Source organism: Tupaia chinensis, unplaced genomic scaffold (genome assembly GCF_000334495.1).
Source record: "Tupaia chinensis unplaced genomic scaffold, TupChi_1.0 Scaffold148296_1, whole genome shotgun sequence".
NCBI lineage: Eukaryota > Metazoa > Chordata > Mammalia > Scandentia > Tupaiidae > Tupaia > Tupaia belangeri.
Window position 1 is genome coordinate 1423572 of NW_006208147.1, and position 15849 is coordinate 1439420.

The window sequence follows — 15849 nt, forward strand, 5'->3', positions numbered from 1 at the left end:
ACATGACCACATCTTTAAACTTCATTATTTCTTACCTGGGCTGACTGCAGAAAATAGCAATTTTCTCTTTGGCTCCAAACTGCTTTCTTCATGGTCATTGTCTCTGATTTTCCACAATGAAGAGTCCAAAATTGTCCATAAATAACATTTATTAATCAACAATTAAACACACAATAGAAAAGGCCTTATAAATAAAACTATATATTTATAATGCTTTATTTTTTTTGCTCCAATACTCCACAAAACACTACAGACAGTAACAAAATAATTCAATAAATATTAAAAACTTTCAAGAGAATTATAGGACACTCTTTTTCATATGTGAGCATCAGCAATGCCATGGCCATTAGATACACTATTAAACACTATCATAGATATCTTTCTTGAATAAGAGACATAATGATTTTTTTTTTATCCAGGAGTCATAACATTTACACATATCCATACACAAGAGAACAGCTCAGAGTAAGTGAAGCAGATTCCCCAGTGACCTGGAGTCATCTGCCTGTGGGTCGTTTAGAGATATTATTACAGTGTTAACAGGATAAAAGTCAACACACTAAAGAGAAATATTGGGGGTCGCTAGGGGTGGGAGGAGAGAAGGCTGGGCAATTGTAAGCTGCTTACATATTTTCCATTGCTCTCTTAGCAATATGCTCTCTTCCCTTCTCTGCCTTTTCTTGGTTGAGGTATTCCAGCACTTTCATTAACATATCTTCATCCATGTACTGTCTATTTGGAGTATCATCATTCTTTGGGAGTCCCACAGGGAACCTTTTACTAACCGGGGCCAGTTTGTCAGTCTCCTGAGAGCTGCCTTGATTCGGATGCTCTTTGATGGCCTGCTCCACTTGATCGTCTTCCTGCAGGTCATCTTCAGATGAGCCTTGACTGGGAGCTCGCTTCATCTGGTTTGAATTAATTATCTCAGGGTATTTAACTAGCATCCTGGCCAAGTATTCTCCTAATTCTTGATCCTTATCATTCTGGCTTTCATAGACCGTTTGCCTATTTTCAGCATCTGGCATCCAGGCAGCCTTGGGGAGCTGATTTATTCTAGATCTTGCAGGCCCATAGGGGAGCCTTGGCAGAACCCTCTCTCGATTATATTGATTGGGGAAATATGTGGGTTTCTGATTTGCTGTACCCTCCGTCCCTAAAAGATTTAAAATATCCTCAACACTGAACCCATCTGGCAGGGTCTCCATTGCAGCATGACCGGGTGTTTTGGGGTAGCCACTCTTGGAGAGCATCTTGTTTTGGAACAGTTCCGGATGGTCTAAGTCAGCCTCTGAGACGTCATCCAGGTCAGCCGGAAGTTCAAGCTCCTGTTCTGGTTCCACTGCTCCATTTGGCTTCTCTCCGGTTTTCAGCATGTCAATTAAGTCTTCAGGGGGAATCTGTAAATTCCTTGAGATTTCAATTAGCTGGGAAATGGACTGAGAATCAAGTGGTTTCTCAAAAAGCCTGGTTGCCCTGTCCCCATTTTGCCCATTCTGTGACCTCCCACTTCCCGCAGCGTTCACTAACCTTTTCAAATAGGTAATTACTTTGGAGACATCATCTGAGAGTTGGTCTTTACTGTCTTTCTGGAGATCTTCTTCCTGGAGGCCCACCTGCCCGGAACGTTTCATTTCTTCATTTATTTGTTCATTTTTTTCTATGTTCTCTTTGCTGTCTTTCACCTCTTCCTGGGTTTGACTCTCTATTTTCTCTTCCACTGGGTTCCAATCTTCTCCCCCAACCACATCTTCATAGGCGATGTTATTGGCCTTGTAAATATCATCTTCATCATCTGTGTAAAGTTTTTGCTCCTCATCAACCCTCTCGCGCTTCTGGTTGTTTGGTCCTGTCAGTTTCCCCAGCTCTTGGAAGACAGATTCTAGTGTAGCAAGGCTTTGAGGAGTATATTGTTCCTCTACTATTTCATTTGTGCGTTTGAAGGGATTGTCCCTAGAATTCTCTTCATACATAAGAGGAAATTGCATGTGCTTGAGCTTTCTCTCTGGCCACCGTTGTGTCTCATAATCATCACTCATGTCCATGGGAAAGTTCTTTTCTGAATTCAAGGCATAGGGCTTGTTTTCTTTTGGAGCAGATTGAGGTTCATTTTCTGCCTGTCTCAGAGCTTCAAGTATTATTCTCATCCACTCATCTTCACTCAGTGAATCCTTTGAACTTTCTGGCAAGTGACTTTCATCACCATTTTCTTTTTGCTGAAGGGGAAGAGACACACCTTGGTAGGGATTATAATCTGGGTTGCTTTCTTCTTTGTGAGCTTGTTGCCGGAGCTTTTCTATGTATTCCAAAGCTCTGATCATTTCAGGATTTGGAAACCTCTGAGCATTTCCCAATCCGAGGTCTGGCTCTTTCTGCAGCAGGTGATGTCGCTGAAATGAAGCTGTTTCAGCCCCAGAAATGAGGAAAATTAAAGGAATAACAAACAGGACTGCTCCAAGCCAGTGGGTCTTAAATTCTGCCATGTTTGAAAAATTTCCTTAAAGGATAGAAAACAAGAGTTAACACAAACTAAACAGACCAGAAGACACTATAGCAATATTAGTAACAACAACAATTAACCACTAAGAAAAAATTTAAAAAACATGGCAGAGATTATTTCACATTAAATTTAGGATAACTCTTTTCCTCTTTAAATCCATGAATCGTTCCTACATGATCCCACAAGCTAAGTACAACAATCTTCAGCAAGATCATTACTCATTTGCAACAAAATTGCATAGCATTCTCTTGGTTAAAACAATAACAAAATCACCCATGTGAGGTTTCTCAAATTTTTTTTTTCACTTATGGAACTTGTAGTTTGAGTATTAGTACATGTTGTTTCTTTGTAATAAAGGAGAAAAGACTTCCCAAGATGAGTTTTTGTTATGTAGCATTCCTATTGAAATCATTGGCAAAATAATGTAGTGGATGAATCTAAAGTATACACACATACACACACACACACACACACACAGAGAGAGTTATGTCTTTAAGATTGTATCAAAAACATATGGTTTATTTCCTGATTTATCCACCTAAAATAATTTTGTCACTGAAAGAGCAGCAGTGACATTACTGTACATTACTGATGATGTGATACAGCATGTTAGTGTCAATCATACTGAAGTGCTTTATGAATGAGTCCTAGTCTCATTTGTTTTTCAGAAATAAATTGTTCTCCCTTCTGAAAGCAAATCCAACTATCAATTAATAACCTCCAGAAAATGGATCTTCCAAGGTCCCAGATAGCAAGCTTAATCAATAAAGTTCTTTATGAATAAATATACTACAATAATGGATTAAACTATTTTTAAATCCCCGTGCCCCAAATTTCTTTTGATAATTTTATCATGACTATCTTGCAGATTACAATTGTGGTTATATTTTTCATCAGCTCTCAAGAGTGCATAGTAAATAATAACAGATGCTACAGAGAGAACATAAGTTTTCTTAACTAGTCTATTTCTGAACTCGTGAGTGCTCAGATTCAGTTTGTCTTCTGTCTGTGTCTATTTTAGTATGGACCTGTGAAATCTTAAATGACTCATACTGTTAGAAAATCTTAAAATAACCACTATGCAACTCCCAATTTAGATAAGCACAGGCAATGCACTGAATTCTTCCTACTTAAAATTTTCATTCATTTTTTACCCTGCAGCATTTTAAAATCTCATGTATGAATTAGAAAGAATTCTAGTTTTTATGTTTTATATTTGACATTGCAAACATTGAGAAAAATATTTTAATACTGTGATTTTTTTTAAATGAGTGTTCAGAAAAGTTTGCAAGGTTGTTCATGAGATCTTACTAGACAATGATTTTGAGATATATAAGCTAATTTATGTGGGTATAATTGTAGAAAATACCATTTGTCATACATCATATTAGTTTTTAGAGTTTAAAAATGGTTGTAGTTATAGAAACTTCTTTAGCATAGATACATATATTTATTTAAATGACTAACATTAACTACATTGCTTAATTTTCTTAAAGAAAAATCTTTTAAAGGATTTCAAAGAATACTTTCAAGATACTTTACATAAATATTTACTATAGTAAATTTTATTCATAAAATTATTATATTTAAGTAAAAATACATTTATATGTTTATCACCTTGTTGTTATTCCAGGATTACTTCCAGGTAGTCAATTTCTAACATTGTGATTGGAAATAGTAATAGTAAAATCATCATTGCATTTATTTTCTTTTAAACCATTATACTAGAATACTCCTAATGTGCATTATTATGTGCTTGTATTTAAAATGACTATCTTGGAGGTAAGCTTGCTGTAGAGTTGAAGTAGGATATTCATTGCAATGATTTAAATCACAACCTAACAACCCTTTCCTTTGATTATTCATTTATATTCAGTTTGGACTACATAGTTACTGCATTTGAGTAAGACTCAAAAGATTTGTTTCTCAGGTAACAATTCTTTTAAGTAATGAAGATGATTTCAATAGCCCTAATATACTGTATAGTGTTTGACTTAAAATGTAATTTTCTAAAATCCAAATAATTTGAACATTGTTTCTCCCTTGATAGCTATTATTAAAACTACTTAAGTTAAAATGGCTTTTCTATTGAAATCTGACTGGAGCTTTGACACATGCAAGTGGATAGATCTGATTTGAGCAATTCAACTAGTTGGGATATAGAAAAAAGATACTGTCCCTGTCAAAATCTTTAGCAAAATATTATACAACCTCTTTCAACCAAAACATAATGACAACAGTAATAATTTATACAGTTATAAATGTTTTTGCCATATATTCAAAATGATCATTTCTAAATCATAGTCCCACTCAACCTAAAACCCAAGATAATATTGCACCCTGGAAAAAAAGGAAAAGCCTGTTTGGGGGATCATTTAAACTACTTTCCTGAGACTAAAATGAGGAGGTAATAACATAAGCCTATTCAGAGTGTACCAGGTCAGAACATAATTTTATATAGTTAGTTCATTTAGAGTTCTTGCAATCCAAATATCAATGGGAAGAAATAAACTAGTTCTGAAATTGGTTGCTTCCATGACGAATGTGCTTAACAGCCTCCGAAGCATTGGAACCTACTGTTAAGAATATTAAGCATATAAATTATATTCCTGCTTTGTATCTGGTTCTTAGAGGGAAAAGAACGATAAATTAAGGAAAGAAACAAAATATCGGCCTTAACTTTTTCACTCTCCATACACATAATGCTCTAAATTACATTCCAGTTCATAAATATTCAGCGGCAAGTAGAACGCATCATAGATGTTATCCTGTGTACGCATGTTGTTTCTTCCGTGGACTCAAGAGCAGCAGGTTGTTATTCAGTTATTCTACCGATAAAAGCTTGCCAAACGGTCTTTTTCTTCTCAGCTAGAAATTAAAGGAAGAACAGCGCAATTTAGAACTTTCCAGTAAATGGAAGAGAAAGGCTGCCTTACCTCTTTCTTTATATGGCAGAGAAGGTCCGCAGCATGTTCCTCCTGTCCGCCGAGTGAGCTTGTCGGACCGTTCAGCACTCGGACAGCTCCTCGGCTTATAGGGAGTCGCCGCGCCCGCTCTGCACTGCCTCAATGACGTCACCGGGCTCAGCCACAAACCGGAGCACAAGCGAGCTTTTTCAAAGGACCCGAGAAAAAAATAATCACTTTATATATTTAAAAAAAAAAAAATGTTGCATGCTTACGCCACCTGTCTTTTTGTAGCAAAAACTGCAGTTTTCTCTTTTTTTTCTGTCAAAAATCTTTGAGGCTTGAAATGAAATGCTCTGCACAATTTCTCTTAGACAGGAGGGTAGAGGTTGGGGGGAAGCCTGTCAGACAAACGTGGCTAATTGCAAGACAATCTTGCTATAAGGGTGTCATGTTGTCCCTGTTGTTTTTGTTGTCGCCGTCATTGTTATAAGAAAGTTTCACAAGCTTTATTTTTTTTCATTGCCCACAAAGAAATTGCATTGCCATTTTCTGATATACCCAAGATGAATATGTTGGCATCTTTCATGACATATAATCTCAGGAAGAGACACTCAGAAGTTAAATGCTTATGAGAATATTTGTGTCTGGAGACCAGCAGTTGGCCTAATGGCTATGTCACTGGACTCCCATGTAGTTGATCACAGTTCGGGTCCTGGACCCAGTGACTTAAACTCACTCCAACCTCGTGTGTGTGCGTGCCCAAGATTCTGAGAGGAGAATGGAGGAGAAGGGATTGTAGAGTGGCCATCCCCCCTGGGAGGTGATTTCTTGCTTTCTGTCTCTCTGTCTCTCTGCCTTTCTGGCGAATGCATGCCCTCTATAGCAAAAAACTCTCAAAAAACAAAAAGGATATTTGTGCCTGCTAAGAAAACAATAAGCCCATTCACTGAGAAAAATGTGATATATACATATTTGGAAATTCATTTGCAATCAAGACGAAGTTGTATTATATTTTCTTTCTCCCATTGAATCAAATGATTTGAATACCTTCTATGAATGTTAACAATTCAAGGAATAACATAATGGTTCATTCTTTTCTTTTTTAAGAATTATTTTGTTTTAACTTTATTTATTATTATCATTACTATTTTCCAGTTTGATCAGAGAGAGAGAGAGAGAGAGAGGAAGTGAGAAAGCAAGCCACCAGGTCTGAGACTTGAACCATATTCAGCCATGTGGGAGTCCAGTGCCTTTACCTACCATGCCACTTGCCGGCCCCAATAATGGTTCATTCTTATTCTCTCAAATTTACAATTCATAATCATTGCTATACTTTGCCAGACAACTTGATCGTATATCTTAATAATTTATACAGGTCTAAATTTTTAAATATTTCACTTATAAGATATTATTTCTGTAAAAATTGTATATGTTGATGTATACTTTAAGTATGTAAAAGAATCCAGGTTTTAAAAGGTCCCTTATGACTCTGCTAAATGAGTAATCAATCACTGATTTATCCACTCACTAAATCGTAATTTATTTACAATATATCTTCCAAGTGCCAGCTATCATGCTTGCTGATGGTGATACAAAAATGAATGAATTTTTTTTTGGGGGGGGCAAGGACTTGGAAAAGCCTTTAATCTAATGGGGATGACAGATTATTCTGATATAAAACTGAAAAGCATTAAGAGGTTTGCCAATAGTATTTGGGAGTATTGTGGATAACCATTTGGTTCAACCTAGAAATCCAGGAGGAAAAGGCCTTCCTGAAAATTAATTCCAAACTGAGATTCCTCATTATCAGGTTTTCTTAAAACAGTATCTAACTACACTAGATAAATCATTGTACTCTTAAATTCTTCAAGGAAATAAGGGATATTTAAAATCTTACCAAAAAAATTTTTTTAGATAAGCAGCCTGTGATTCTCTCTCTCTGCTCACCTGGTGAAGATATTTGATTCCAATTGGAATCATGTGGGCCATGTCTCCCAATATATTTTAACACATGGTTAAATGCTCAGACAGAAAGACCTGAGTACGCATGTTCTATTTCTCAAGGACCATTGTGATGATATCAGCTCATTCCCATTATCCTTAGCTTTACACACATGATAAGATCTCTTAAATCTTAGCAAAGGCCTGACCAGGTGCTCTGAGTTTGACCTGTCAAGCAGTTCCACGCAGTCAGTTAACTAACCAGTATCAACACTTCCTCAGAAAATTCCATGTGCCAATTCTTTTTCTTTTTTAAGAGAGATTTTTACTAAAGAGCACATGTACTCACTGGAGAGATGGAGAAATAGAAAGTGAGAAATCACCACCTAGGGGAGATGGCCACACCACAATCCCTTCTCCTCCATTCTCCTCTTGGGATCTTGGACACACATGCACATGCACCCAATGTGAGTTTAATCCACCACGTCCAGGACTCAGACCACATTTGACTATGTGGGAGTCCAGTGATGTAACCATTACACCATCTGCTGGTCCTCTATATGTCTATTCTTAAAGAGTTGAATTCATTCAGCACTGGTCTCAAAAAGCCCCAAGAGAAGGTCACTCTTGACCAGGCTACTTCTTTTATATGGAACTGAGATTTTTTGGCAAAAATCAGAAGCTATAGATTAAAGCTGCAAAGTCAATATCTTGCCTGAAAAATGTCTTTAATCATAAGAAATACATATATATGCAAAACCTTATTCAAAATCTTTAAGTAGAAGTCTGTCAGGAGGCAGCCACTGGGATGGACTGGCTCCATTAGGCTGATGGTGTGGGTAGAACAATGACCATGTGCTAGCCATTGAATTTTTGCCTACCATATGATACTGTGGTAACTATCTATTGTTTACTGAGTTCCATTATATTTTAAGCACTGTAGCTGAAATCTAATTTAACCCTCCTGACAACTATAAAAGATATTTACTTTTATGACCATTTTACAGATGAAAACACTGAAACTCAGAAATAATATGTTGGCTGGTATGACCTGACTTATAATTGGTAAAGCTAGGATTTGAATCTTGGTCTTTCCAGTGGTATTTCCACAATGAAAACTGATTCAGGCCCTCTAGTAAGTGAAGGAGCTATAGAAATGAATATGGCATGAATCCAATCATTGAAGATAGAAGCCTAAATGTAGTTACTTTGACAAAAGTCCTCAGGGATTGTTTCAGTTCATTTTTCTGGTTACTGTTTAGATGGCATAGGCCTGAATGCCTTCCAGGGGAAGCCCCAGTGGAAAGCAGGAGTTAATGTTAGATCACTCCCTTCATGCTACAGGGCTCATGTCATTCATGTTTTGGCCACTAGTTACTTATTTTAAAGGAAATTGTTAGGTTGTCAGAAAAGTTATGATACATTCTCGCATAAAAAATACATCATGACTTTTCTGACAATGTAATATTTCCTTAATAGAAATCTATTTAGAGAAGTGTATTTTATACATACATGTACTTATATATATTATATATAAATATTATATTTATGTATGATATGTGTATCAGACTTTTGTTGATGTAAAATATTTTAGAACATGTATAAAATAAGTAATGCAAAAGATAATGTATAAAATATTAAAGATAATCTATAAATATTTTTATCACTGGGCCTGACATAAGATCATTTTAAATATGTCTTTCAAAATTTTAATTTTCTGTTAGATCTAAATTGCCAACCATCACTGCCTCTGTGAAACAAAGCTCTGTATCATTTTTTAAATAATTATGTGCTGTGTATGATGAAGGTTTTAGTAAGTTAGCTTGTGTCCTCATCACGGCACTAAGTTCAGGCTAATCAATCACAATTTAACTCTTAGTAATTAGAATGAACTAATTTGTTTTTACGATGGGATTTTCTTGGATCTTGGTCGTTTAATTCTTGGTTATTCAATTTCATATTTCATCCAGACCAGGTTTTCGTTTTTCTGCCATTCGTACAAGCAATCCTCTACTTTAGTCATCTTTTAATTTGAAACTTATCTCTCTTCCACTCCATTACACTTCTCATTTTGTTTCAATTTATACTAAAGCAATTAGGATCCAGAAGACCAATATATCTTATTTCTCCTCTTTCTTTCGACTCCTTCCTCGTGTCTAATTCCCCCCTCATCCTTCTCTCCCTCAGAAGACAAGACTGTCAGGGAGGCAGCTGGTGTGTAGCACAGCCACGCTGAGCTCCACAACCTTTGCCTGGATACAGCTGTGAGAGGGACAATGCATCTTCTCCCAGATCCCCAAGGCCCTGGCAACTCGTTATTGCTCATTCCTCTCCTGTCTATCTCCCTTCCACTCTTTTTACTTTTCTTTCTACTCCTTGTTCAGTCTTCACCTTCTTTATGCTTTGGTTCCACAGCTCACTGAAACGCCTTTCTTTCAGCTGTAGCACACTTTCTTTATTCACACATGTTCTGTCCTCAGATTAAAGATTTTAAAAACTCACTGTCAAAAAAAAAAAAATGTTTTCCACTTCCCTGGCAAAGGCAAGGCCTGCCAAATCACGGTTTAAGGAACACACACATCAGAAACAGAATTTAAGACTGTAACTACACGGTCTTCCCAGACAACATCCACTCATTCAAGGAGGTGAGAACTGTCTTCTAGCACTGCACCTTCATGCCTAGTGCAGTGCTTTGGTTGAGTGGCTGGCCAAAAATAGGTGCCAAATGAATTGTTTTCTCTTCTTTTCTACCAAAAGGTCACACATTCTCTCTTGGAATTTTTTTAATCTGCTCAAAGTGTCCTTATGCAAATGAACTGATTTTATTCATTTGTGCTACAGGCACTGCTAGCAAATTAAGTTTAGATTTTTTAAATTTTTTTTTTCAAGAGAAATTTTATTTCACTAGAGAAGCATGCTCTATTTTCCTAATCTTTATTTTTTAAAAACATTTCTCCAGTATTTGAGTTAAAATATGTTATTGCACATACAGAGAAAAATGAGTCACTTTAATTTCAGTATTTGTTTATGCTTTGTCATTTTTTTGGTGTGTCTACCAAAGTACAGCTTATTGGTGGTCCAGGATAGAGTAGTAGCATTAAGTCTCCTTCTGACCTTTGACCAGTTTTCTTCATGAAATAAGTCTGCTGTGAAATTTGCATTTGTTGACCAGGTATTGAAATATGATCTTTCTTACAAACTCTCAATGAGAACTGCATAAACCAAATAAATTTGGGCTGTCTTCTCCATTGGCTTTGGATTCTGAAACCATCTGGTGCTTAGGGGGAAAGCAGCTCCCATTCTCTGAAGCGAATACCATGAGTGTTTGGGCATCTGCTCCCACAGTGGATTTCAGGAAAAGAAAGTTTGTGCACTAGAAGTTAATTACTTTGCTTAAAACAACACTGACTGTCTCAATCTTTCAGATTCTCCTGGTGTAATTGTTTTGTGAATCAATATATTTTCAGCATTTACATGCAAACATTTTAATTAAAGGTATTTTCTGCTTGAAAATCACTTACCTACACTCTTTTATTCTTCCTTTTAATCAGACACCCAGAGTATGGTTAAGGAGGTCTTCAAGGTTAAAGTGAAGTAGCTTCACAGTTAAGTGTAACATTCTGTGTCCAGGGCTCCCACTGACTCACCAACTGACTCTGCATGGTTCATTTAGCCTTGGTAGAGATTTAGAGTGTTTGCTCTCCTAGGAAAGTAAGTATATTATTGATATTTCCAAAGGCCCCTTTTTTGCATATGTAATATGAGGTGCAGAACTAAAAACAGAGCTCCCCAGCCCAAAACCTTCTCCCCCAAATCCAGCCGCTGTGCCTATATTCCACATTATATACTACTTTGGGAAGGAGAGGGGAAATTTTGGTACAGGGTCTTTCTTCAGAAGCCCCACTGTAAGGAGGAATTTATTAGCCATTACCATTCAAACAAGAATTAGCCCACAAATCAAATCATCTACTACCTTGACATTGAAGAAAAGACACCAGACCCATATGCTACAGGTAGGATGATTTGAAGTGTGAATTGGAAGACCAGCAGTTAGTGTGATGGCTATGTCGCTGGACTCCCATGTAGTTGATCTCAGTTCGAGTCCCAGACTCGGTGGCTTAAAATTCACACTGGGCGCGTGTGCATGCTTGCCCAAGATCTCGAGAGGAGAATGGAGAAGGGATTGTGGTGTGGCCATCTTCCGCCCCAGGGGGTAATTTCTCACTTTCTGTCTCTCTGTCTCTGTCTGGCTGGCTGGCAAGCACATGCGTCCTGTAGCAAAAACCTCTCCTCTCCCCCACCCCAAAAAAAGAGAAGTGTGAGTTGGAGCAGTAATTTTTAAAGTGTGGTCCCAGATCAGCAACATTAACACCACCTGGGAATTTTTTTAAAGAATTATTTAATTTAATTTTACTTATCATCATTATTTTTCTTTTAACTTGACCTGAGAGAGACGGGGATTGGGAGGAGTGCAGGGAGTGAGAAAGCAAGCCACCAGGTCCAGTACTCAAACCACAGTTGGCTATGTGGGAGTCCAGCACCCCAATCACCAAGCCACCTGCCAGCCCCCACTACCTGAAAATTATTAACAATGCAACTTCTTTTTTGTTTTTTTAAATGACCAGAAAGCATGTGTGCTCATCAGAGACACAGAAAGAGGAAGAGAGATAGAAAGAGGAAAAGAGATAGAGAGAGAAAAAGCATCCCTAAGAGGGGCATGATCTCACCACAATCTTTTTTCCTCCATTTCACCTTTTCATCAGGGATTCATGCATGCATGCATGTGTGTCTGGTGTTTTTCAAGCTTCCAAGGCTAGGATTTACACTGTGGTTGGCCATGTAAGATAAACTCCCTTAACCACCAAACTACAGGGCCAGACCAACAAAGCAAATTCCAGACCCCATCCAGATTTGTTCACTAAGCATAAAAATACATTTTTATTTTATTTACTTACTTATTTTAAACTAACAAATAAAATTCTGTGTATTTACCATGAATATGTTTTAAAGTGATATATATACACACTATATATATATGTATAAAAAACTGTATATATAACTAACTTTAGTTACCATCTCATACAATAGATTTCTTGAACTTATTCTTTCTATATAGCTGTAATTTTGTATCCTTTGACCAACATACCTCTCTAACTCCTCCTCCGCCAACCATTTCAATTTCTGGTAATCACCAGGCTACTGTAATTCTATGAGATCAATTTTTTAGATTCCACATGAGTGTAATATATCCTGAGATATTTGTCTCTCTGTGTTGGGTATTTTGCTTAACAAAATGTCCTCCAGTTTCACCCACATTATTGAAAAAAAAAAAAAAAAGGGCTTCCCTCTTTTACATAAAACCAAATTAAAATGTAAACACATTTGACCTTTTCCTACACCTTTCCTAGAGACATGCCCACTAGTCCATTACTTATTTATGATATGCAAATACTACCAATATTTGTAAAGAACTTCTTTCTCTCAGCTTATAAAGATTTTACATTTTGGGAGACCAGTAGATGGCATAATGGTTATGTCACTGGACTCCCACATAGTTGACCATGGTTCAGTCATGGACCATGCAACTTAAAACTCATGCCCGGTGCATGTGTGTGCGTGCCCAAAATCCCTAGAGGAAAATGGAGGAGAAGGGATTGTGGTGTGGCCATCCCCCCAGAGGGTGATTTCTTGCTTTCTGTCTCTCTGTCTCATTCTGTCTCTCTCTGTCTCTCCAGCAAGCATATGTGCCCTATAGCAAAATTTCTCTAAAAAAAAAAAAGATTTTACTTTTTTTAAGGTTTTTGCCATGGGGGTGTGTGCTCACCAGAGGAGAGAAACAGTGAGAGAGAAAGTGAGAAATCACCCCTTGGGGACATGGCTAAGCCTCAATACTTTCTCCTCCATTCTTCTCCTGGGATTTTGAGCATGTGTACACACCCAGCATGATTCTCAAGTCTCCAGGTCTGGAACTCAAACCATGGTCAGCCATGTAGGAGTCCAATGCACCAACCACTCCTCCACCTGCTGGCCCCATAAAGATTTTATTTTAAATTGATTCCTGCATAAACAAAGGAGTTCATCAAATACGAATTAGTTTATAGATGGCTATGACTGGATTGATACATAAACATCATCTACTTTAACTTGGTTCACTGCTTACATCTGCTCTGCCACCTCCTGACAAACAGCCATCTCGCATATACTTAAATGCTTCCAATCAACAGCAACTTATTACCTGTCAAAACTGTTTCTTATTTTGGGACGACTTTATTCTCAAGTTTTGTTTTTTATTTCCCCTTTCATTAGGCTGAAATATGACTACTTGTGCCTTCCCATGGATCCTACTTCTGCACTCCAAGGAGCAAGCCTTAGTCCCTTTTCTGACCAGAATCATGCATCCTAGCAAGTTTGTTTTTTCCTAAGAGAAATTGTGTTATTCAATTTTCTTCATGAGTCATGGTGCTAGGCCCTAGCCCCAAAGCACACAAATACTGAACTCAGCTGGCTTGGAATAGTACTACCACATGATTGTCTACAGACTTACAGACCTAGTCTTATCCAGAGAAGGGTGGTCAAGCCCGTTGGCAATGAAGATCTCGTCCTGTTTTCCCCTCTTGGAGCTCATGTACGCAGAGGAGTCAGTCAGACGCAGGGAAGTTTCCCAGAGTAAGGACGCATCATGGTGGTGTCATTGACAGTGGTGTTTTTGCCAGATGTAGACACCGTGCTAAGTAACATTAGGTTATATAATCTACAACTTATCCTGTGTGCAATTCTTCTAATAACATAAAGAAAAAAACTTTCAAATGGGGCTAGTATGATTTTTAACAACTTTCTAATGCTTCAGAGCCCTGCACTTTAGTCTCAGGCTCTGAGTTTTCCTCAGGTTGCAGGATCTAACCATCTTTATATTGTTATTGGATTTATGGTTTATGTTACCTCCTATTTACATTGGTGATAAAATTTTAAAGAGAGGCAGTGATGTACCTTTTTTTAAATGTAGTAATAGGAGGTTCGATACAGAAGAAAAAGTGCTGAGTACACAACAGTAAGGATAATGTTTAGAGAAAACAGAAACCCTACTCAAATTACTCATTTGGGGAAAATCTGGTGTAATATTATAATTCGACTCTGGGTGAGGCTTCATCCATTTGGGGGTCCAGACCTATTGGTTGTTTATTCTCATCTTCTTCCTCTTTTTTGTGTCTCCAGGAGTCAGGGAGGAAAAAAACGTCAATGATCAAGACAATTTTTAAAAAAAATTAATGTTTCATTTCCACAGCAAAACCTGCCTTGGAACAAAATCAATAGAAGCAATAAACGACAAAGGTAGAATACTGTCTAACTGTGAGGCCTCAGGCAACCTACTCAACCTCTCTGGGCTGTTTCCTCAGTTGCCAAATGAGAGTATAACCGAGACTGAGGGCCTTGGAGAGTCCCTGCAAAGATACAACCTCATGATAGCTGTAGAGCTGTTTAGGTACTGATTGTTATGCACCTCAGTCCCTGGGAATTCACTGAAACAGGGCTAGCAGTCCCTGAATTTAAAAATTGTAACCAATCTAAAAAAAATAATTTCCTTTGCACTGATGTGATTAGAATTGATCTCTGAATCTGCGCTGTTGCGAGGCAAGTCATTTGCAGTCTCTTCTCGATTAGTCCGAAGAGAAGAGACGCAGTGTTTGCGTAACTGCTGGAAGCACGTTCCTCTCCAGCCCGCGGAGGTGGAGGCTCTGGGAGGCTGCTTCGGACACGAGCTGCCTTGACTTCAGCCGGGCTTGGCGTCAGACGGATGGATTTTAAGTCAAAACACACATGGCCGCAGGGAATAAGATGTGAGTCACTGTCCGCTGGGGCTGAGGCTCGGTTCGGAGTCCGCAGCAGATATGAATGAAAACGAACACCTCATTCCAGGCCGGCGCAGCCGCCTCCTCAGCCCAGCACTGGTTGGGGGGCTCTAATCGTCAGCCTCTCCGCTCAGGCCTGCACGGAGGGGCACTGTGGAAGCAATTTGCACATTACGCATTCCTAGAGGAACAGCCATTCATGCATTCAGCCCTTGGCTCTGCCCTAATGAGACTCAGGAACAAGGCTTAAATGTCACGACGCTTTTGCGTCTTTTCCTGACCGGAGGACTGGAGCATCCTGACGGTGCCAGCGACGCGGCCTCAAGTTGGGAAGAACCAGCAGTGGGCACCGCGCCCCAGCCCCCCAGCCGGCAGCCGTCTGGGCTGCTGAGCCAATTCCAGTGTTCTGAGCCAGTGAGTCTCTTCAGAGTCCCTTTGGTTATTTGTTTCCTGACCTCAGCTCTGGAATCCCTAAACTATCTGTGTCTGTCTCACCAACATTCATGAGCTGAAGTAGGATTTGGGTTTTTTAACAATAACAATTAAAGCCAAAGAGATAAAAAACAAATCTTGTGGGTTTTTTTTTAAAGAATTAGTTTCTTTTTAACTTTGTTCATTATTTATTTATTTATTTATTTAGACCAGAGAGAGA

The 15849-nt window shown here is 38.2% G+C and overlaps 1 protein-coding gene across 1 annotated transcript; it reads right to left on the bottom strand.

Annotated features, from left to right (window-relative positions):
* Nucleotides 1–200: 200 nt before the first annotated feature.
* SCG2 (secretogranin II) lies at nt 201–5538 on the bottom strand. The gene is made up of 2 exons (XM_006170404.3): nt 5437–5538; nt 201–2497 (listed from the first exon to the last, which is right to left on the bottom strand). Exon 2 carries the CDS (start codon nt 2481–2483, stop codon nt 624–626), a length of 1860 nt encoding a protein of 619 aa, XP_006170466.1. The 5' UTR covers nt 2484–2497; nt 5437–5538; the 3' UTR covers nt 201–623.
* Nucleotides 5539–15849: the final 10311 nt, after the last annotated feature.